Source organism: Nilaparvata lugens, chromosome 7, assembly GCF_014356525.2.
Source record: "Nilaparvata lugens isolate BPH chromosome 7, ASM1435652v1, whole genome shotgun sequence".
NCBI classification, from domain to species: Eukaryota; Metazoa; Arthropoda; class Insecta; order Hemiptera; family Delphacidae; genus Nilaparvata; species Nilaparvata lugens.
In genome coordinates, this window is record NC_052510.1 from 40,263,171 (window position 1) to 40,288,881 (window position 25,711).

The 25,711-nt window shown below is 34.5% G+C and overlaps 2 protein-coding genes across 2 annotated transcripts; one reads left to right on the forward strand and one right to left on the reverse strand.

The window, feature by feature from the left end:
• Positions 1-1,417: 1,417 nt before the first annotated feature.
• LOC120352412 (prefoldin subunit 2-like) lies at positions 1,418-13,873 on the reverse strand. The gene is made up of 2 exons (XM_039432751.1): positions 13,727-13,873; positions 1,418-2,057 (listed from the first exon to the last, which is right to left on the reverse strand). The coding sequence occupies exons 1-2, from the start codon at positions 13,796-13,798 to the stop codon at positions 1,863-1,865; spliced, it is 267 nt and encodes an 88-aa protein (XP_039288685.1). The 5' UTR covers positions 13,799-13,873; the 3' UTR covers positions 1,418-1,862.
• A 5,327-nt stretch (positions 13,874-19,200) lies between these two features.
• On the forward strand, positions 19,201-21,094 carry LOC111061935. The gene is made up of 2 exons (XM_022349630.2): positions 19,201-19,346; positions 20,070-21,094. The coding sequence occupies exons 1-2, from the start codon at positions 19,295-19,297 to the stop codon at positions 20,591-20,593; spliced, it is 576 nt and encodes a 191-aa protein (XP_022205322.2). The 5' UTR covers positions 19,201-19,294; the 3' UTR covers positions 20,594-21,094.
• The last annotated feature ends 4,617 nt before the right edge of the window (positions 21,095-25,711 follow it).

Below are 25,711 nucleotides of genomic sequence, written 5' to 3' on the forward strand. Positions count from 1 at the left end.
AACTTGAACTGTAGTACTTTCAAAAACTCAATCATCTTGTATATTTTAAATTATTACTATATTTTAATCAATTTTTATAAATTAATTTCAATTTAAAGTTTATTAATAAATTCATAATTAACCTTTGTTTTGCCTTTCACTTTATACATTCCCTTAAACACGACCCTGACTTATCTCTCTTTATCTTTTTCTTCTAATAAAAACCAAAACCACAGTGTGAAGGAGTTCAGTATCTAACGTAATTAGTTTTAAATTTGAAATTTAAGACACAGTCACCTTCCTTTATATTTTTTGTGGTTCATTTTATTATTTATTATATTATGTCTATTATACCATTGTCTTAACTTATTATTTGGTTATAATTTTACTTCTGGTTTAACGTATTTTTCCTTTCAACCATATTTCTCATCACTTTGATCGTACAAAACTGGAAAATTCCGTACCACTTCAATAAGTTTTTCACTCTCTATGATGAACGAGCCCGCGCCGTCACCGTCAAAAAGTAAACTGAACTAGCAGGTGACGGCGCGGGCACGGCTCGGGCAACAAACACGGTGACGGTGCTGACGCGGTGCAGTAGTATGTGTCCCTTCACGTTTGAAAGCATTTATTTTCTCACTCGCCGTAGTACGTCCGACACTCGGCCGTGCCGCGGCACGGTCTCGGTGCGGATATGTGTGTCCCGGCCATAATGATTCAAGTTTATGCAGGAAACATTATGAGTGATGAGATTGTGTGTGAATGGTCTCGAAAAATGAAATACGTCAGTTGAAATGACTTGCGGAATCGTTGTGATGCATGACAACTCGGACTCACAGTGCTGGTGCAACCAAAAGCTTCTCCAGCAAATCAATTGGGATAATTTCGATCACCCACCATACAAACCTGACTTGGCCACTAGTTATAAGTTTTAGTAACTTATACCTTCTCCCGAAACTCAAGACATGACTATGAGGGCCGAGCTTCCAATAACTGCTGATATGTGGGAATCCAGCTTAATAGGGCCCGCCCTAAGGTAAATTTTGTGAAAAAATATTTGTATATCTTTCCATTGGTAAGGTTTACAGAACAATAAAGTACCTAATTGTATAAGTACCTGATTTCAGTAAATATTTATTTTTCAAACTGGATCCACCAATTAGAATAACCTGTCGGCCTATAGAAATCTGGCTAGGATTGAAATACAAAACAGGATTGAATTGTATTATTGCTGTCTTGGAGGGCAAAGTTACCGCGCAGCCGGCCTTCTCATACACATGACCCTCCCATACAATCAACTTTTTCAAATCATACAGGATCATAGATTAACAAAAAAGTAAGATAATAATAAAATTCTGGATTATCAAGATGAGCACGATCAAAATGGATCCCTCTTACAGACTTCATGGATGATTTATAATTTTAAAAAATAACTATGAAATGTTGCCAATCAACGTACTTTTTAATCCATCAGTTCTTATCTCACATTAGATTTCTGAAGCATTACATTAATTCGAGGCTAAGTAAGAACAACAATGAATATTACTATCACAACACAACGTTAGTAAAGCAATTTAAATAACATTATAAAAAAACGATTTTCAAGTCTCACGTTTTCTCCTATGATTGAATTGCTTGAAAACAAGAACTAATACTGTGAGAATTTCTATGCCGTGAAAAGTTGATTAGCTTAGAGATTTGTGACATCTCATTGGAAGAGTTTTAATAAGATAAAACAATGATGATCAACGAATTCACAGAAAATGAATAGTCCAATTCGTTGATATTATTCAAGCACTCGGTGTTCACTCGCAACTCTATAACGTTCGATCACATTGTTCACTTGTCCATCAATTATTATAATAATGTTATTTACATTGGATTCACCATGATGACGTTTCTCGAAGGTTCTGATTTCTTCTCCCCTCCTTCTTGGCTTGCTCCTCCACCCCACCACCACTTCCTGAAGGACCTCCCATTTCTCTTTGAAATCGAATGTCGTATTTTTCTTTGTACTCGTTAATTTCCGCTCCTTTTTTTGTTAGCTGATCGTTCAGAGTTTCGATCAGGTTCTTCAACTGCAAAAGTAAATACATTAGTTTCCAACGAGATATTAATTAATAATAACCAACATATTACTTTTTTGTTATTTCAGCCTTATTCAAGTCTACCTGGCTGTATTGTAGTAACAGACCAATACATATGAGTATATAATCATTATAAATGTTTCAATAATGATTATAATAGTACTGATATAGATAAGAATATTGTAAATAAATGAATAGAATAAAAAAATTTTCCAATACAGCTGTAGAATTTGATGAGTAATAGTTTCCATCTTAAAATTTTACCAGTATGTAAGATTCATTTTCATTTTAAGGTGCTATTAATGATTTTCAAATTAGTGGTAATGGAGGTGTAACAATAGACTATTGCAATTTTGAACAGGCTGCATCAGTAACATTTATTTAAAGCTATTCGAGAAGGAAACTTAACACTTGGTTTCTAAATCTTTCCCCTGAATACATAGAAAGCTTATTCCATAAAAATCTACAAATCAAATAGGAGTCTGAAATACTTGTAAGTTACCTAAACTTGTGACCGTCACTGTGGCGGCATTTGAAAAGTTATAACAGCAAAAATAGCAAAACATTGGAGGCAAACGTGTTTTGTTTTGAATGTCACACCTTTATGAGCGGATATCTGGAAAACTATAAAATTTGTTAAAAATCGTTCAATTTTGTATGGAAAAGTTATGTTCGTAAAATGCATAGTTTTCGAGTTTTATGCGAGAAACCAAAAAATGGTACTTTTTAACCACCCCACCCCCTTAGTACAGGTGGGGATATTTTATCTCTACTATCCTAAACAGATCCGCAGGGTCAAAACTTGTCTTCCAAACTTTTTCCTCTATAAACCTTCGTTAACTGAACTAACAGGAAGGAATTTCTTACAGGATAATAATATAAAAACAGGAAATCTACAATTGACGAATTATTACTAAATGAACTAATAAACTTGCAATTTTACACATCAAATTGAATGCGTATGTATATGTGGGTGGGTGGCAGGCCTGATCTGACGGTAATAATACGTGGTTTAGTGTGCTTTCTATAATATTATTAATTTAACTTGTTTTACTTACAAAGTTATTTATTATTTGATTTCCGAAAAGTGTAAATAAAGTATTCTCAGAGAAAACTGAAATAGTTACAGTGGCCGTATAGCTTTCTTTTCGTAAAAGACTTATGAACTTCTCTAGTTTTTAACCTCAATCTTTGTGCCGGCTGAAAATTATAGTAAAAGTAGTGTCGTATAAGTTGTTTCAGTATTGTGCATGTTTGATGAACTACGTCTACTTTTGAGTGTTAGTCCGGGCGCAAATGTCATTCCTTGGTCATTTTTGAGTAACAGTCGTGGAAGATGCCTCAATTTCTTCATTAGGTCTAGCATAATAAGGATCGTGATGATGAGAAGTCGAAATCACAGGCAAAAACCTCGGAAACAAGATGGCCGCCAAATTTTCAGGGTTTTGCTATATCACTTGTATTTCAATAACCGTTCAAGATATTCAACCGTTTTTTTAGACGAAAATATTTCTAAAATCTCCTACAATTTTTGTCTTATAGAATTTTCCTCTAAAACGCATATTTCTTTAGTTATAACCTTCAGAAGCCCAAAAAACTTTTTCTCTAAATTTGTTCAATATCATTCCATTATAACTTTTTTTGTGCAAGAGATACAGAGAAATTTTGAATCTGTGAAATTTAGAGCGTTTTTTAACTTTGGAACGATATATCTTCATGAGCTGTACGTGAAAAAATGAGTTCTCCAGCGCCATCCAAAGAAAACCCTGCATGATTTCTGGTGCGTTTTTCCATACGCATGAGGTAACAAGCTAGAACTATAAAATCGATTGTTTCATGACTACTTTAAGATAGAGACTGCAAATGGTCTCAATCTCTTCGTTACAACAAGACGAATAAGAATATTGATGATGGAAACAACGAAAATATTCGACATCATTGAATAATACAAGATGGCGGTCATTATTGACAGAAATTTTTATATCGCTTGTTATTCAGTTATTGTGAGAGATATCGGACTGGTTTTACCACCAAAGTGTTTAAAATTAACCAAACAATGATGTTCGAGAGAATCATCTCATTTCGACCACTCTTTCCATTATTTATTCAACTTCAAGAACTTGAAACATACATTTTTCGGGGACAATATTTCACTTTCCACCCTGTATATGTATTCGCAGTAGACAAACACAAGTATTATTGGCACAGTGTTGTAGAATATTTCCAAAGCTTCAAAATGACATCTTGTTGGAGGCTGTAAGTCAATATTTTACGGCTGGAGTGTCATCGGAAAAAGAGTAAAATGTACTTTTTTCAGCGGAAAACACGCTTTTTCCACCAAATGCCAATCCCAACAATTAGAAAACCGTGTAACTCATGACTCCTTGAAGGTACAGACTTGAGAATGGTATCAATCTCTTTATAATGATGTGCAGAAAGAGATTATCAATGACGGCAATCTCAAAAATGTTTGTCATCATCAAAAAAACAAGATGGCGGCAAAAATTTGTCGATTTTCAATAAATCGTCTGTAATTCTAAAAAAAAATTCGATTCTATAGTTCTAGCTTGTTACCTCATGCGTATGGAAAAACGCACCAGAAATCATGCAGGGTTTTCTTTGGAGAACTCATTTTTTCAAAAAAAGTTATAATGGAATTATATTTGAACAAATTTAGAGAAAACGTTTTTTTGGCCTTCTGAAGGTTATAACTAAAAAATATGTGTTTTAGAGGAAAATTCTATAAGACAAAAATTGTAGGAGATTTTAAAAATATTTTCGTCTAAAAAACGGTTGAATATCTTGAACGGTTATTGAAATACAAGCGATATAGCAAAACCCTGAAAATTTTGGCGGCCATCTTGTTTCCGAGGTGTTTGCCTGTGATTTCGATTTATCATCATCACGATCCTTATTATGCTAGACCTAATAATGAAGAAATTGAGACATCTTCCACGGCTGTTACTAAAAAATGACCACGGAGTGCCTTATTCATGACATTGCGCCCGGACTATGTGTTGTGATGATATTATCGGCAAACAGATTACGAAGACTTATGATAAGATAGTCTAGCCTCCTACCGGCGATAGGACGTTTTGACTTTATCAGCTGTTGACATTGTCGTTTGTTTACACCTGTATCCTAGCAACGTTCCAAGCGCCACTTGTGAATTTCAAAATTAACCAATGCATGTTGACCAGGAACAGACGCCAAAAGTTAAATAATGACGAACAGGGTTGGAACTAAGTGATTTAAAAAACGAACTGGGTAACGACTTGGTGATAGAATTCGCGATAAATAACAGAAGTTCACTTGCGAGTATTGCAGATACATCAACGGACAATGCGGTGGCTGAAGTGACCCCGCATATTGTTGAAGTGCTGAATAGGCTGGACAGTGTAATTTCGGATAATAGTGACCTAAGGAAAACGCTAAAAGATATATCAGATGAGAATGATTCGATGGCGACGCTTCTGAAAGAAGAGAAGAATAAAAGGAAGGAGCATTTTAATGACTCATTAGTGTATAAGGAAGGGCTGAGAAAGAGAATAAAATGTTAAAAACTAGTATTGAGGTTCCAGAGACGGAAATAAAACTATTGAAAGATGATCTGCTGAACAAAACTGCGATAATTGACTTGATAAATAATCAAAATAAGTCAATGGGACGAGTAAACGGTTTTACTAAGCCTAGTGTGAACAATCCTGAAAATGATTTTATTAGTCCAAGAAATACGAATGAATCTAAAACTGTTTGTAGAGAGAATAATGAATAATAGATTTACTCTGCTTTCTACGGAAGATTTGTCAGCTTCTGCATGTGAGACGTATGTAAATTAATACATGATGGGAGCGGAGGACCACCAGTGTAAAACGCCAGTGAACCGACATGAAAATAGAAAACAGATGGGCATTGATGAAAGGAAAAATGAGACTGAAAACCTAACTACCGGTAGGAAGAAGAGAAGATTGACAGTTTTATCCGATAGTCAAGGAGAAGAACTAAGCAAATACCTGACTGATATAGGAGATGAATTTGAAATTTTTGTATATTCGAAACCAGGAGCAAAACTCAAGCACATAGTCCAGGACGGTTTTAATTTTATCAGTGATTTCACAGAAGAGGATTTTGTTGTTGTGATGGGGGGAACTAATGACTGTCATCATATTGAACCCTATCAATTGTCTGTACTTGAGTCAATGGAAACAGTTTTAAAATGTAAGCTGAAAACTAACATCCAGGTTTACAGTATTCCTCATAGATACGATGCACCTGAACTCAACAGAGATTTCTTCCATGCTAATTCCATTGTATCAAAGACTTTGAATGATTACTAGGGTGAACCGGGTCGTAGCTACAAGGATATAAACTGCTTGCTCAGGAGATGGCATTTCACCAAGCATGGTCTTCATCTTAACAGGAGAGGAAAGGCGGTGTTAGCAAATCATCTACTGACACAGGTCACAGAGCAGATTAACAGAAGAAGCTCCACGATGATTAGCGAGGGAGAACGATCAGATGCAACCCAGGCTCCAGATTTGTTACACAACTCTACGATTGAGATCAGTCATGACTCGCCCACACCAGCGCAACAAACAATCCCAGGAAATTCGGACTCACCTGATACTAACCCTATGAACTATGATGTTAAAGGAGTCAATGATAGTGACATGAAGAGTTTATCGTCGGATTCGGTTGATATACATTTTTTAGAAATGGACAAAATATACAAGATAATCAATAAATGTATTGCGCTGGAATGTTCAAGGATTAGGTAATAGAATTGATTTTTTGTGCATGAGAATAATTCTGAAATAATATTACTGAGCGAGCATTGGCTAAAAAAAGATGATATGACTTATGTGAATGTTGATCGATTCAAGTTAGGTTCATATTTCTGTAGGACCAATAGAATTCATGGAGTGGCTGCTATCTTCTTAAAAAATGAGCTTGAATGAAGGGAAATAGAAAAAATAAGAGATTTGTCAGTGGAAATGACATGCGAAGCTTGCGCCATTCGAATACCGGAATTGAATATCATTGTTGTATCTGTTTATAGGCCATATAGTGTTTTAACGAGCAATTTTAGAAAATTCCTAGAGCTGCTTAATGAAATTTTGAGTTATTTGTTTAATTTTAATTGCAATGTTATATTAGGAGCCGATTTTAATGTTGAATCAGAAAGCAGAGATGAACTATGTACCATGTTGGCTAGTTTTAATATGTCTATTACAACTAAGGAAATAACCAGACCAAATATTATTAATATTAATTCACATGGATCGTGTATAGACAACATTACCACTGATATACATTTCAGCCGACGAGGACTAAAGTATTGCATACTATTTTCTTGGATCATTATGCCTTGAGTCTGAAAGTTAAAATTGAAAATAGGTCTTGTATCAATAAACAGAAAAACAATATTACTAAGACAAATTAGTGCAGATAACACAAACTTATTCCTGGCATATCTAGAATCATTAAACTGGATTTCTGTCTATGAGCTCGATGATATTAGTCATAGAATTAAAAATTTCAGAGCTTGTTTATGGGAGCGGTTATTATGGCTTATCCACTGGTGATAAGGAAGATATGCCAGAGTAGAGATTATAATAAATGGTATACACCAGAATTGCAAATCTTGAAAATAAAATGTCAACAATTATTTTATTTGTATAAAGATAGCCTTAGTGTCACTATAAATGAGGAGTATTAGAAGAGTAAAAAACAATATAAAATAGCAAAGCTTGAATATAACAGTAAACTCATTTCTGATAGTAAAAACAAAACTAAAGCGGCTTGGGAAATAGTTAACATACATGTTTGTAAAAATAGTAAATCTTCAAAAATTGAATGTAATATGCCAATTGACGACAAAAATAGATTTTTGATAGAGTAGACAAGCAAATGAAAACTATTTCCAAGAGCAATTTTGATTCCAGGTATTATGTCAAGAAAATACCAAAACCAGTTACAAAGTTTAGCTTCAATCATGTTAAGGTTGAAGAGGTATTTGCTACTATAAATGGAATGAAATACAGTAACTGCTTAGATGTCTATGGCTTAAACTCTCTTATTTTGAAATTAGCTGCTACTAAGGTATCTGAAATACTGACACATATATTTAATAGATGTATAGATTTGGGTATATTCCCTGATGACTTCAAAAAAGTTAAGATGATACCTACTCATAAGAAAGGTAACAAGTCGAAAATAGAAAACTACAGACCCATTGTATTGTACAGATATTTCCATGATTTTTGAAAAGCTCCTCCACAAGCAACTAGCTGAATACTGAGAATAACGAATTGCTATCGAAAGATCAGTTACGGATTCAAGAAAAAAACTTGAGTACATGTGACAATGTGTTAAATCTAGTTCAGGATAATATAAGCTGCTTGGAACAGAAGAGAAAAGTTAATCTAAGGTCCTTCGATCTGTCACTAGCATTTGATACAGTGGAACATGTAAAACTATGTGATAAGCTATCATTCTATGGTCTTGACAGGGCAGCAGTGAATCTCGTTGGCTCTTACCTCAGCAACAGGTTACAATAAGTAATTGAAAATGGTAAAGTCTCAAGTGGAGAAGTAATAAGTTTTGGGGTCCCACAGGGATCAATACTGGGGCCACTTCTATATAAATGACTTGCCAAATTTCATCAATGAATGCTGCAAAGATACCCATACCTTTTGCAGATGACTTTGGATTAAGTATTAGTGGTACCTATTGATGAAAGTTTTATTGACACTACAACTGAGAGTTGCACAAAAGAAATTGAAGATTGGTGTGCTGCTAACACTCTTCGCCTAAACAAGCTTAAAACTAAAAACCTACAATTCACTTTCAACAGAAAAATTCAGTTCCTTTAAATTCCAGGGCTAAGACTTGACAACAATCTTAATTGGAAAGCTCATATCCTTGATGTATATGGCAAGCTTGCCAAGGGTATTTTCATGTTACGTAGGCTAAGAAATATTGTTAGTCATGAGGTGATAATTAATGTATATTATGCTCATATTTATAGTTATTTAGCCTACGGTATTCAATTGTGGGGTAATAGCTCAATGTCACCTACACTCTTCAAGCTTCAGAAGAAAGCAGTAAGAATAGTTTGTCATGCACCACCACTGGCAACTTGTAAGCCACTCTTCTTGAACTTGAAACTATTGAATCTTCCCTCTCTCTACATATTTACATGTTTGTTATATATGAGGAAGCATGCGCACAAGTGTACTCTGAATGGCAACATTCACGATTACAATACAAGAAGTAGGCAAAATATTAGAATTGACGCTCACCATTGGACTACGGCTCAAAAAAATTGGCGCTACATGAATAATAATAATAATAATAATAATAATAATAATAATAATAATAATAATAATAATAATAATAATATATTTATTTCCACAAGAAAAGAACAAAATAAACAAACAGCTTGTGCAAGTGTAAGAAAATAACCAACTACTTCTTAATACTAAAATAATGATAATGACACATAATAATGGAGTATAATACATAAAGGAAATTCATCACTTAAATATTAAAAAAATAAATAATAATACTGATAAATCTCCATTCTTGCCTACACTATACAGCTATAAATGAAAAATATGTGGAAATAGTCAATCATGCAAGTGATAAAATCACGTCCGCATGATGAAGTACAGTTGAGAGCAATGCAGTTAGACAAGAAACAAAACAGAGAAAGCTGGCAGATACAAATTCAACAAGGAAAATATATGAAAAATTTATCTAATATTAATAATTATAATAATCTATTATTCATCATGCAGGACGAAAGAAAAACAAAAAATATATATTTCAAAAATTATATGGAACAAAAAAATGAATAGGAAAAAAAAACAAAACATTACATTACTAGAGTTTAGGAATATAACGGAGAAGAATAATGAGCCAGTCAATAGGAAACAATGAATTCAACTCAAACACTTTTTTAAGAATTATTAAACAAACACTAAAACATTATTTAAAACTATTTTGAAGTGTGTAGAGAATATATTAATGAAACAAAGAAAAAAATAACATTAATCAGTTTTGGCAAAATTGGAGCAATAGATCATTCGTCACTGGAAATTAAATCATAGGGTTGTACATGGTTTCAAGATCCTCTCGGGTAGCCATTAGTTCAAGATCATCAAGATCATCCTTAGTAGCCATTTCTTGATAATAGATTTAAGCGACTGTATTCTATCACGAGACCTGAAAACTATTTTGATATCATTGGGTAATTGATTGAAAAATTTAAGTGTAAGAAAAATAAATGACTTCCTAAAAGAGTGCAGTTTAGCCTGACTCCTCGTAGGTTGTGATTTACCACTCCTCTTGTTAGATGGGGACCCTCAACCAAATCACAATAGTCCACTGTTACACCGTCATTTCCATTTATCAAGTAAAACATGGACAATACCTTGTGGACATACATATGTCTCAGCGGTAAAATCCCAGATTGGAGAAATAGTGGAAAAGAGTGGTATCTATAACCCACGCCAGCAACTACTCTAATAAATGATTTTTGTTAACCCCCCCCCCCCCAACAACCCAAACCATATCTAAGTCTTGAATGGGCAAACGCATAATAGATATCTCTAAGTATATTCTGATTGCAAAGCCCCTTCAATCTGAACATTGTTCTGAAGTAAAAGTGGAGAGACTTTTTAAGGACTGATATATGTTGTTTCCAAGATAGATTGTTATCCAGGAACACACCCAAATATTTTACTGTGGATTCCATTTCAACTATGGGACAATCACATTGGTCTCGTCTGCAGTCAAATGAGTGAAGAAGTATAGGATCTGGAAGGCTTTGACTCCCAGCAAGACTAAAAATAATATAATTCGTTTTCTGTACATTCATAGATAATTTATTACAAGAAAACCAGAGCGATCTTCTAACTGAAGTTGGATTTTATTGTCTGTATTATATGACAAGGCAGTGTCATCAGCAAAAGTAGTTATTTCCCCATTGAAGTCACCCTTAAATAAGTCGTTGATATATATTAAAAATAATATAGGTCCCAGGACAGATCCCTGCGGTACTCCATGACAGATTACCAAAGGGCAACTAATCTTATTATTGATTTTAACTGATTGTCTTCTTTCCTGAAGGAAAGTTTTAAGCAATGAGTAATGAGTATCAAGATATTTAATAAATTACCACTCGAGGTTAGAACAATGGATGAGAATCATTTTAAGTCCTATATAAAGAAAATACTCATTCAAAAGTGTTCCTATTCTATTAAGGATTACTTCAACTCAGATTCTACACTAAGCAGGTAGTGTGTCGTTAAGTTTTTGTTATTTGTGTGCGAACTCAATTTTAGTTGCTGTGATATTTATATTCCAATAAAAGCTCCAGTACATTAATTATGTAATTGTTTATTTGTATTATATGTGTGACTTGTAGCCTATTATTTATGCTCTGTTTGTAATTTTTCAGCTACTGACGTTGTTATAATAATAACATTGTTCAATGTTTTCGGCAATAAAGATTTTGATTTGATTTATGTGCAAGTGCACGTTTGGTGTTCTAGCACATGTGACCAAGTGCGTACGCAGATGAGTAACAAAATAAGAACAGAGGAATAGTAACGGGTTGATAGAATTGGCTAACTCGGAATTCGCTGACTCCATGTTAAACTGCCGTATGAATCAAAACTGCTCTGATCATATGGTATTGATTCATATGGCGAGTCAGCGAATTCCGAGTTAGCCAATTCTATCAACCCATAGTAACATTCACACTGACCGCTTGCAGTTGCTGGTTACTTTCAGTGAGAGCAGCAACATGAAAGTCACAACGTGTTTCAATAGCACTTTTCAGATTTTGTTTTTCTGCTCATGCATGATCCAACGTACACTTGCGCATAAAACGCATTCAATATGATCACACCCTTATATAAAATTTCTGAATTTACTGAGGGTGTTTCCAATATAGGCTTATTTTCATTGCTATCAATAAATTTACTACAATTTTTATAAAATTTGTTATTCAAAGTTTACGCAACAATAAAATCACAACCTTATAGATCTTTCTCCAAGTGATTCCATAATTCTGTAATTGGTAGCACGTGCGACTCATGAAAGTAAGGTTGCTGGTTCAAGACCAATCAAACTTTTTAGCCGGAAAAATAAACTCTGATGAAGATTATACACGAAGTTTTATAATATAGAATGAATAAGATTTTGACAGAATAATAAATTTTAAATGTTTCCTGGGCATGAGGAGATCGCATTTTCCTCACGGGTTACCTGTTAGTTGATTATATTTAATATCGGAGCACCGAGCTTCGCTCGTAATTTTTTTATTGATAAACAGAACACAATTCTCTAAAATGATCGTGTTTATATTTTACAGCTGCCTATACATCAGCTTATGAATTTCGGGGATACGATATTTTGATTTTCCACAGAATCACTCGCTCACTTTTTACTATCCACAGACGACGAAAGTCGCAGCTGTTTCAGCCAAGGATGAATTATCCTTTTAATGTCGTTCAGCGAGTTTTCCCAAGGATGAGACCTAGTGCAATCGAATTTTTATACCATAAACCTACCATGTTCCAAATTTTGTGAGAATCGTTAGAGCCGTTTCGAGATCCGTTGAACATAAATAACCAGATATCCTATACTATTAAACGAGCAATTTCTGTTTATATATTCATATATCTGTATGTGACAGGATCTCAAAAACGGCTCTAACGATTCTCACGAAATTTGGAACAAAGTAGGTTTATGATATGAAAATTCGATTGCACCAGGTCTGAACCCTGGGATAACTTGCCATTAAAAGGATAAATACGTCGTTGGAAAAACAGCTGGAAATTTTGTCGGCTGTTGATGATGAAAGTGAGTGAGCGAGTGTATGTTTGTAGGACTGAGACAAAATTATGACTCAGCTGTTGAACTTTTGTATTCATTCAATCAGGTACTTAGTGATGGTTGCAATCTCACAAGAGGAATAATCAATCGAGCAGGAAAAACTCACTTTTGTTTATTTCTCATTCTTTTAGAAAACATGTTTCTTTCAGAAAGTCCAATATAGTAACTAGATGCTGTTAGTGTAGAATAGTAAGTAGTATATTAACAAATATTGTAGCAAACATAGTGTATCATACTAAATCAAATTCATAGTACAACTATTTTGTAATTGATGACGAATTTGGTTTTGGAGTGTGAATAAATTGTTATTTGATGAGTGATAGCATCTTAACCTAGATTTTGATTTGGACTGTTTTGTAGTATAAATTTGAAAAGGGACAGTTTTGGGCATAAGCCTGTTGTGCCTCCTCATATAACTGTAAAAATAATTTGACGACTGAAAAAATTAATAGACAAATATAAACTATAAATTCAATTTTTTCGTTACAAATTTTCTTTGCTTTTACACTCTAGAGCAAAGCTCGGTCTCCCGATATTAAAAATAACCAGTTTTAGATATACAGAAATTGCTCGCTTAATTTAATAGGATAAATTTTCAAAACACGATTTGACAACGTTGAGGATCTAGAAAGGATAGCACTATCTGTTCTGTCGAATGATGAACAAGGACAGCAACACCAATGTTAATCAAATAAGCTACTGCCAACCGCAGACCTTACTATGTTGTTTGGAGTTTGGAAAATCAGATTTACCTGATCACGAGTGGATATTAGGTTGGGGAGAACATCTTTGACAGTCCTTTGACATAATACTCCTCCGAACATTCTAAAACATTTTCTATCCCCATCTAGATCTTGTAGTGTTCCAATGACAATCCTGCAAGAAATTTTTTGCAATTAAAATTTTGTGTAAATCTTTACATTTTACTCGAGTATAATAATATGGTGACTGTGACTCGATGATGAGACTAGACAGGAATGTTAGGTTGAAAATTATGACAGGAAAGTAAATAGTTTGTTTTTATGGCTTAACTTAACATCAGCGCAATGAAAAAGAATTACTATGTCCATAACATTAAATATATCTTCAACTGAGCTTACTTTAAGGATTAACTTCATTCATTTAGATACTGTAAAAATCGCAAATTTATTGAATCAGACAGAAAACAACATTTGCGCTTGAAAATTACAAAGCTCATACCCATCTGTGAGCAAATATAAGTTTTTATAGGAATAAGATGTTACACATATGAAACTGAATCATTGGAATTCGAATTATACGATAAAACTAAGTTAATGTGAAATTTGATAGGATATTTTCGCTTGAGTAAAGTACCTGATCAGACGTTAAAACTTTTTTAGTGCATGTGTTTCTGTGTTTGAAATTTAATATATTTTACGCTCGTATAACTGTGATATAGAATAGAGGCTGTGATAAAACTGTACGACTTGAAACTTTATTACCAAAAACATCTGTGATAACTCCAGCACTGTGATAAATCTTCAAACTATATACCACACATTATAAAACTGTATTTGACTATAGTGAACGCAAACCTCGCTGACTCAGGCTTCTTCATTTGATGACTAATGTATTCTATTTGACACAATTTTCTTGGATCAATTACTTTTAGAACAAACTAATCCTCTAGACATCGAATTTCAATTATTTAGAATCCATAGTGACAGGATGAGGAATCAACAAGATAAAATGTCACCAGAAATAGGAAAAAATAAGTCAAACTACAGTGATAATTGTATTAATGTTCAGGCAAGAAGCCAATACCAGTCTTTATGTAATATATGTCAAGAAATAGTTAGTGACCAGGATAGGGCAGTGGCTTGCGACTGCAATGAGGACATATGGTACCACACAAAATGTGTAGGCATTAGCGACCTAAAATATGACTTGATGAAGGCGGGACGATGCACCGAGCAACCATGGCTATGTGAGAGTTGTAGTAATCTCATAAACAACGAGGCTATGCAGATCTCAACAATGCTGAATAGAAGCAACCAATCGACAAACGAAGAATCTAATTCTTGTACACGCTGTAAACTCACAGCTAGAACAAATCAAACTAGGCTAAGTCAATCTAATCAATTGGACGGAGTAATAAAGATTTTATTAGCTGACATAAAGGAACTTAACGATGAAATTCGACTACTTAGATCCGACAGGGACAGAATTTCAGATTCACTTGCTAGGAAGGCAGACGTGGTTTATAAACTGGAAAATATCATATTTGAATTCACCCAGGGCATCTATCCCGAGCCAACATGCCCCATCAGGAAGAAAGCTGAAGAGGACACAATTCGCCTGTTAAATGACGCTGAATCCACTGAGAGAATTACTGGAGAGAATAACCGGAACAACACAGATTTACATTGCTCACCCGTCCACACAAGTTTTACCGGAAAAAATCCCTGCCCATCAGCTAATACGAAAGGTGTTTTGACAAAAAATAAAATCCAGACAAACAAAGGACAAACCGACCCCAAGACATACACCAAACATGATACACCTGATGCAAAAACAGGAGAGAGGGTACCATTAACACAGCCTGACGATAACTCACAGCTGTCTGAGAAGCAGAAGAGTGATGCACCACTGATAATAGGAGACTCTTTGCTGAAACATGCAACTAGTATTATACAGAAAAATAGTGAACAGGACATAAATATAGAGGTCATCCCAGGTGGAAAAATCCAGGATGTCAGCAGGGTTCTAAAAAACAAATCCAATTTGCCAACTAAGGTAGTATTAAACATAGGCTCAAATAACTTACTTGGGTCAAAAACCCCAAATCACGTGATGAGACCTCTATGGCTCACCATAGAAGCAAACAACAAGCGTTTTCCACACATAAAATGGTATGTATCATCCATCCCACTGCGTGAGGACATAAATGAGAGATTTATACAGGAAACCAACAAGGCACTGAAATTTATGTGCTGGCAGCTGAACGCTACTTATATAGACAACACTCAGCACCTCACTAAAAATCACCTAAATTGGGATGGAGTTCACCTTAACATAGAAGGATCTACGATTCTGGCCAAAAGATTGATGGGCGCACTTGATGCTGGAGAGGTGGCGGAGGGCGGCACACGGCACCCAAACTACGAGACAGCCTCACCCCCTCATCCAAACTAGACAAACAGAAAACTACAACACATCCAGGTCAACACATCACAGCCGGTACTACGGATCAGGAGCAAACAAATCAGGACATACAACAGAATAGACACAAAAAAACAGATACACTGAAAATCTATCATCTTAATATTCAGAGAGGCCTACAAAATAAGATTGACAGACTATTGATGGAAATAAGTCTTCACACTCCGGACATTCTCATACTCTCGGAACACGGCCTACAACTAGATGAGCTATTGAGCACACATATTCCTGGCTACACACTCGTTACCAAATTCTGTCGAACTGTATATATGTGGGGAGGCATAGCACTGTACAAAAAAGACACCTTAACCACAAGAATAAAAGAGATCGTGTTCGAAGGACTTCAGAAGCCAACAGAGAGGATCTTTGAGACGATAGCAGCCGAAGTCCAACTCAAGAAACAGAATCTGATATTAGTAGGTTCCTATAGATCACCTGATCCTAGAACAGAGGTGGAATACTTGAATAGGTTGGAATGTGTACTGCAAAAATACTCAGGAAAGAAATGCCACATAGTACTACTAGGAGATACAAATATAGACATACTGAAAACAGATAAACAAACCTATAAAGATTTAAACAATTTGCTAAAACAGCACGGCTGCTACATATATGACATACCGGTTACTAGAAAAACCCAGACAACAGCCACAAGTATAGATGGGTGCTACCTTAATATACCTATTAAAAAAGTAAAAGCAATAGCATACCCAAATTTAATTTCAGATCATCACTCAATACTATGTGACATAAAATATAAAGTCGAACATCAAACAGCCACTTATAAGTATGCCAGAAATTATTCAAAAGCAAATTTAAACAAACTAAAACAGCAACTAGGCCTTGTAAATTGGAAACCAGTAACTACGACTCATTCAGTGGAAGACAAATACAAAAAATTTCAAAGAATAATGCGATTAAGCATAGATGAAACCATGCCAAGAGAATCCAAGAAGATTAACATACCAAAAAACAAAATTTTTTGGGATGAAGAAACCACAAAACTAAAAGATGCTACAATGCAAGCATATGATAAGTATATGCTCACAGGCCGTATGGAAGACAAGGAACAACATTTGACAATGAAAAAAGCTTATGACCTGGATGTAAAAAACAAAAAGCAACTCGAATTGAAAATGAAAATACAACAGGCAGAAAATAAAACCAAAGTCTTGTGGAGAACGATAAATGAGGAAAGAAAAAAATCCAAAAATGTCAGAAATGAGAACCTCTACCTAACTGTGCGAGATCAAAAAATTACAGATCCCTATCAAATTTGCAACATCTTGAACGCTGGCTTCATGCAGCCAATAAAAGAACTGAATGGACATAATAATACTCCCAATAATCTGGAATTGACAGAGAATGCTCAAATATTCGACCACTTTGATGCAGTTACTCACACAGAATTAACCAAGATTCTTATGAGACTAAAACCAAACAACTCTTCAGGTCATGACGAAATTACAGGGAAAATTCTAAGGTACTGTGAGGACGAAATTAGAAACCCACTGTTGCACATAGTAAACTCATCATTTGAACAAGCAGTATTTCCACATAGCTTAAAAATAGCCAAGATCTACCCCAAATTCAAAACAGGTGACCATACTGATCCAAAAAACTACAGACCCATAGCAAACCTTCCCATTGTATCCAAGATTATAGAGCGGGCAGCATACAATCAATTGATTTCATATCTGGAGACGAACGGGCTGTTGTCTACGAGCCAGCATGGATTCCGAAAAAATCATAGTACAGCCACAGCGATTTCCAAACTCTGTGATGAGGTGTGTAAGATATGGGAGGATAGAAAATATGCATCAGGACTGTTTGTCGATCTCCGGAAGGCTTTTGATGTACTCGATTGGAACATACTCAAAACAAAACTAATAAAAATGAGAATTCAAGGCAGAGCACTCAAGTGGATTGAAGACTACCTCCAACATAGAAAACAATATGTAGAGCTGGATTTCCAAAGACAAAATCAGATAATCACTTTCAAATCAACAGCACGATCAGTCAAAAGAGGAGTACCACAAGGGTCAATCCTGGGACCGCTGCTCTTTCTTATATACATAAATGATCTTCCGGATGAATTACAAGAAAACAAAAAGTGTATCCTATTTGCAGACGACACAACTATACTACTTCCCACAAACAGAAAGGAAAATCGAAACAATATAGTTGAATCAACTCTTACTGAAGCTACCTCAATCTGCAATAGAATGAAACTGGCCATAAATAATGAAAAAACAGTACACATGAACTTCACCCCAACAAACCAAACCCAGGATGAACCACAAAACAGTAATATAAAAACAGTGGAAAGCACAAAGTTCCTTGGTGTAATTATCGACAACCATCTGACCTGGAGGCAACACACGGACTATTTGTGTAAAAAACTCTCCTCTGCTACATATGTCATCCGCAGAATCAGAAATATTGCTGATGAGAGGACAGCACTAATCGCATATCACTCATTATTTATGTCACACCTGAGATATGGCATCGTCGCATGGGGATCATCAGCACAGGGAAATCTCGAGAGAATATTAAGGATACAAAAAAGGGCAGTGCGAATCCTACTAAGAGAAAACTACATAGAACACTGTAAACCACTCTTCAAGCAGACAGGTATCCTCACAGTGATCTCAATATACATCCTGGAATCCATCATCCTAGTGGTAAACCAAAGTCCGGCTTTAAGACGAGATAAGCACAGTTATAGAACACGCAACGTGGATGACATAAGCCTCCCCCAGCATCGACTTAAGAAGTATAGTAGATCTCCGGCCTATTCGGGGGCATACCTGTTTAACCTGCTTCCTGGCAACATAAAATCCCTAGTGAATGACAACACCTTCACAAGAAGACTAAAACAATACCTGATGGACAGACCATACTATAGCATTGCAGAATTCATTGATGACCACACCTTCTTACACCTTAAATAAAAGTGAACACCGACACCCCCACGATGGGACGAAAAAGACGATTCCCCGGTCAAGCAGACTGCGGAGAAGACATAAGAAGTAAAAAAAGTAAAAAAGCATTCAGTGTATGTATGCTGTTCTTGACACTAGATTTTTAGAGTGATTTCAGCAATTTCAAGGTATTGAACTAGAAAAAGTTTAAAAATGAGTGAAATTGATTCGGATGATTCTGACGACCGTCCTAACCTCTTTGGTGATAAGTAGCTTTTAGCAAAAATATTATCATTTTTTACACTGAAGTTTGCAACTTTTGGAGAAATTTTTAATATTATAAATTTTTTGTAAACATTTTTCTTATGAAAATCCTTGAGATGCAAAACAAACTTTGTTTCCACTAGTAATAAGTTGCAAAACAAGCTTTGTTTCCACTAGTAAGTTGCATAAATTTGCACTAAAAATTGTTGCAAACAAATAGGTAAGTAGTCGAAATAATTTACAGTTGCAAACTGCTGTATGACCTACCTGTTACATTTTATCACTACAATATTATTTATCTAATCCAAGAAAAACAAGATAAGCTTATTATTATTTTGTGAAACTGACAATATCTTGTGAGTATGGGATGATACAAAATGCTGGGAACCGAGTTGTTCATAGCCTATAGATTTGCATAGAGCTCTATTTTTGTTTGTACTCGTAATCTGTAGAATGTGAGCAACTTAATTTGTATGGGATGTAAAGTACTAACTTTAACAGTTATTCATTGATAAAATTATATAATTCTTAATACTTACATTTTGTCTTCGTAATTTTTTCTTATATAAATCACAACATGTCTTTGTTATCTTCAGCTGTTGTATAACAAAATTCATTATTATATTATTATTGCGGATGATGCCCACATAGGCTAAGCTTTTTAGCTTGTGCTTGGGTAATGGATAATGTATAATGAATAATATCTATTGTGTGTTTTTTACAGAAGGTGATATCAGCGACACAGACCCCACCTATGTACCAGACACCCAAGGTTTCATGGATTCTGATTCAAGTGCCAATGAAGATGTTCAAGATAATCTGCAGCATAAGAAAACAAAACATCCTGAGCAGCAAAACGATGTTACCAGCAACGCAGATTCCTCCAATGCACCAGACCCTCAAGATTCTACAGACTCTCATCCTAGTGCCAATGAAGATGTTCAAGATGATCCACAACCTAAGAGAGCAAAACATCCTGTACGAAAAAAAACATGTAGATATGAATTGTGGAAAAGGAATATTGCTCATAAAAACCGGAATGAAGGTAAAGCTTACACTGATAGGAAAGGAACACACCATAGGGAGAAGCAAGTGAGAGAATTCATTCACCAATGTAGATTTGAATGTAATGTGAATTTTTGTGAAGAAAAAAGGCAAGAACTTTTCAAACAATACTGGGAACTTGGGAATTGGGAGCTTCAGACTGCATTTTTAAGCTCTTGCATTACAATGGAAGAACCTAGATGAAAGAAAAAAGAGGGAGAGGGATCAAGATCTTTGAGCTGCCAATTTTATTTCACTGGACAAAGAGTATGCAAACAATTCTTTCTCTGCACTCTTGATATCAGTAACAGAAGAGTGACAAGTTTAATTTCTAAGAAGAAGTTGTCATCAACTGGTATTGCACCTAGGGATAAAAGGGGAAACAGAAGTCCTGGAAACAAGATTACTGAAGCCAAAATTGAGTTTGCTAAACAGCATATCAACTCTTTTCCAAGACACACAAGCCACTATTCACGCACTCATGCACCAAACAGAAAGTATCTGAGCCCAAATTTGAACACTACTAAGCTGTACATGCTTTACAAAGAGAGCTGCATTGAAAATGAGATGGAACCTGTCAAAGAAAGCTACTATCGCTGTCTTTTCAACACACAGTTCAATTTGAGCTTTCGTAAACCACAGACTGATATGTGTTACATGTGATAGACTACAAAACTTGATAGCTAATGGCACCATACTTGAAGCAAAAACTATTGTTTTTTGGATTATATGATTTATTGTTATTGTTAAAGGAAATATTTATGATTTATTGTTTAAGGAAATATCTTAATAATAATATAGGCCTACTTACAGCAGGCTATAAATGTAGAATTATGTAGGTTTGCATTGGTGTAATTTCAAATCATGTAAGAGTGGGAGTTTCAGAAATGAAGCAAATAACGAAGAAACATTTTATTATATTATATGACTATGATAAGCAAACAGTAAAATATGCTACATAATTACCAGAGTAAAATGAACAATTTGAAATTGAAAGGTTTCAAAAATTAATTACAATAATTCAGCTGATAACAATCTCATATTTTTCACAATAAAAGTAGGTAAATAAAATGAATTATGTTGACTCATGATGATTTTTAACACAGGATTATTAAATATATACCGTAATAATAGCAATGCACTAGGTATTCTGATAACATTTCAAATCATGTAAGTGTGGGAATTTCAGAAATGATGCAAAGAAATCTATAAAGAAACATTTATATTAATTGTATCATAATTATGACCATAATATGATAAGCAAACAGTAAAATATGCTAAATAATTATTATAATATTTTAAATTGAACAGTGTAGAAATATAATTAATAAATGCAGAGAATCAGCATCGCTATTCTCCTATCTTTATCCACTGTCATTATAACGTGGACCGCACGTACAGTAACAATTCTCAGAGGAGAAAGGAAAATATATTATTTTCTGTGTGATACTGCAGTACTCCATAATTTCCCTCTCAGTATTATTTCATGACAACATATCAACATAAAAGCTTTTGTTCCTTTTCCATTATAAATCATAATAAGTTGGGGATTATATTATATCTATGAATGTATAAATAAAACAGGTCAATTGTATTACATATTGTCAAATAATCTGATAATGAGTTCCCTCCAGATTTATTTTTCATCAATGATTAAATGAGGCTCCATCATATTACTGCTATATATTTTTTTACTTTCCTTGCCCTATTACCATAGGTAAGGAAAGTATTGCTTTCCGAAAAAAATAAGGTCCCCAATTTCTAAATTTATATACGTTTCAAGGTCCCCTGAGTCCAAAAAAGTGGTGTGTGTGTGTGTGTGTGTGTGTGTGTGTGTTGTGTGTGTGTGTGTGTGTGTGTGTGTGTGTGTGTGTGTGTGTGTGTGTGTGTGTGTGTGTGTGTGTGTGTGTGTGTGTGTATGAGTGTATGTGCGTCTGTGTACACGATAATTCATCTCCCAATTAACGGATTGACTTGAAATTTGGAACGTGATGTGCTTACAATATAAGGATCCGACACGAACAATTTCGATCAAATGCGATTCAAGATGGCGGGTAAAATGGCGAAAAAGTTGTCAAAAATAGGGGTTTTCGCGATTTTCTCGAAAACGGCTCCTACGATTTTGATTAAAGCTATACCTAAAATAGTCATCAATAAGCTCTATCAACTGCCACAAGTCCCATATCTGTAAAAATCTCAGGAGCTCCGCCCCATCTATGCAAAGTTTGATTTTAGATTCTTAATTATCAGGCTTCAGATACATTTTAAACAAAAAAATTTTAATGGAAAAGATTAAGCATGAGAATCTCTACAATTAATGTTCGGTAACATTTTCACCTAAAATTAAAAATAAGCTCGAAATTCGAGAAAATGTGATTATCCAATTGCAAACTGTTGGCAACTGTTGATTCTATTAAATGATTCACTATGAAGAGATAGCAGAGCTCCTGTGTCTCCAGCGTTATTGCCCTGTCACCAGCTGGCTCAAATTTTTGAATAGTAGACTTGAGATGCGCGGGAACACTAGCGGCAGGTGATCAATTTTCATAACGGCAAGGAAAGTTGTGTGAGTGCGCCACACCAGCCATTTCAATTCAAAATGAAACACTGATGCCCGGTTTCTCAGTCGTTCAATAAACAACGCTATAGCTATTGATTCAATAACTTTATCGATTCAATAAATTTTTATTGGTTCCTTAAACATATTTATAGAATTCATAGCAATTCATCTGTTCAATGAATCTGGCAGCATGGCATGATTCCAAACCGACCACTTTCGTAAACAAACTTAATATGGCAGCCATGGTAACCAACTAAATCTTGGTTGTTTATTCCTTGCTGCTTGTTGTGAAGTTCAAGTTGAAGGTTATTTTTTCCTACGGTACTGACATTTTCTAAAGTTAGGTATTATTATAATAATTATGGTTGAGTTATTATTGTATAATAATTATGGCAGAGAAACGAAAACGGGACAAGAATTTTGCAGAGGTTGAAAGAGAACAATTAGTAGAATCTGCCTATAGTTGGCCAAACGAAAATGGGTCCCTCAAGGTCGAAGTTTCTTCTTGACACCACCACCCGTCTCTACCAAAACTGTTGCCACTTTGTACTAAGGGTGGCTATTAAGAGAGAAAGTGAATGTGTGTGTGAGAGAGGGTGTGAGAGTGAAGTATTGTTCTTGTGAGGAGTATTGTTTGTCTTCGATGGATTGTTGACTAAGATGAGGACAATATATATAGTTCACAGTTTTACAAATGTATTGTACATAATGTAGATATATTATATATAATACATATAACTTTCAACAGCTGTACTTGTGTTTGAATGAGAATTGATCAAATGAGAATTTATGCAAATTGAAAAATGCAGAGTGAAGTGGACACTACAGGAATATTGAATAAAATAAATAAAATTACATCACTCCACTTCCAATTGATTATTATAAAATTCTTCAAGTAACCTTTATGAAGTAATAGCTCAGTTTATAAATAGTTGCATTTATAAAGAAAAATCTAATCATGATTATAAAATTGGATTTCTTGATGTCATGACTCAATAAAGAGTTATACATTATACATAACAATATTCTTTCCTCCATTTCATGATGTTGAAGAAGATAGCGGTGGCGGGGAGGAGGTAACGGGGGATGTTATTGTTCCAACTTCAAAGAATGACACAATAGAACTTTTGAATCTGACGTGCTCAAAAGAATTTGTGACAGGTAGTGACGGAAAAGAGGAAGAGGGAAGGTATGAGAAGGAAAGAGCTCAGGGTGTAGAAATATAGTCAATGTATATAGACTGGTTGAGTGATGGGTGGACAACAGTGGCAACATTGCAGTGGCCTTGAGAGACCCATTTTCGTTTGGGGAACTATAATATACAAAAATGTAATAGAAAGTAAAAAGACAGATAAATATTCAATAAAAGATAAAATCAAGGCATGGGATGCAGTGAGAGAAGAATATAATTCTATCCAAATCATCATAATTAAAAGAATTGAATGATAATAATAATCAAACAATAATTATAATGATTGTGATTCTGAAATAATTTTGGTTCTATTGTTGTGTGTACCATTTCCTCTTTAATTTATCGATTCAATATAAATATATTATTATAGGCTGGATTTTAGCATTATTTCGTTCAATAAACAAAGCTATAGCTTATCCCATATGATTGGGATTAGGCGTTTGGTAGCCAAAGAAGAAGAAGAAACAACGCTATAGCTATTGATTCAATAACTTTATCCAATCAATAAATCTTTATTGGTTTCTCAAACATATTTATAGAATCCATAGCTATGAAACGATTTATCTGTTCTATGAATCTGGCAACATGGCAGGCTCCCAAACTAGCACTTTCGTAAACAAACTTTATACATGGCTCCTATGGTAACCAACCTAATCTTGGATGTTTATTCCATGCTTCTTGTTGTGAGGTAAATTAATTCCTATGGTACTGACAATGTCAAAGATGTCATCTTTTGGCTCATGTCTCCAAAACAAGATGGCTGACACCAAATAAGGGCTATTAATGCTAAATATAGTGCAACTTTGATTCTGTTTTGTTTTTAAAATACTAGTGATCTACACTAAATTCAATTTTATTTTGTAATTCAATTTTCCTAACTTAATTTTTCGATTGCAATCAAAAATTTGACAAATTTATCCATTCAATAAATATTTATAGGCTGGATTTTGGCACTATAGTTTATTGAGAGATTTATGGATCCAATAAGTTTAAGGAGCGTTCTAGAAACGCATTCCACATATTTATCGATTCAATAAAGTTATTGTATGGATAAACGGCTTATGGATCGACTGAGAAACCGGGCATATATAGTTTATCGAGAGATTTAAGGATTCAATAAGTTTAAGGAGCGTTCTAGAAACGCATTTCTCATGTTTATCGATTCAATAAAGTTATTGAATGGATAAACAGTTTATGGAACGACTGAGAAACCGGGCATCAATCTAATAATTATTAAATCACCATTTGATCTATTCTTATAATTAGTCCATAATTAAAAATTCGAGTCAAATGAAATTCTTCTTTACAGTATCGTTTCTAGATAAAATGTAACTTATTGGAAATTTGGTATTCAGGAAAATTATTTCATGCTTTTTTTATTTGTGTAATGCATTATACCTCTGCATTCTAGGCTTTATTGATCAGTAATGAATTCATAACAGATTCAAAATTAGAATAAATAGTTCAACATCTGATAACAGAAACATAAGAAGAAAACACTAGTCATATGATGATTCAATATCATCACATTCTTCCCGTCTTTAGGAATTCAATGAATAGTCTTTCAAAT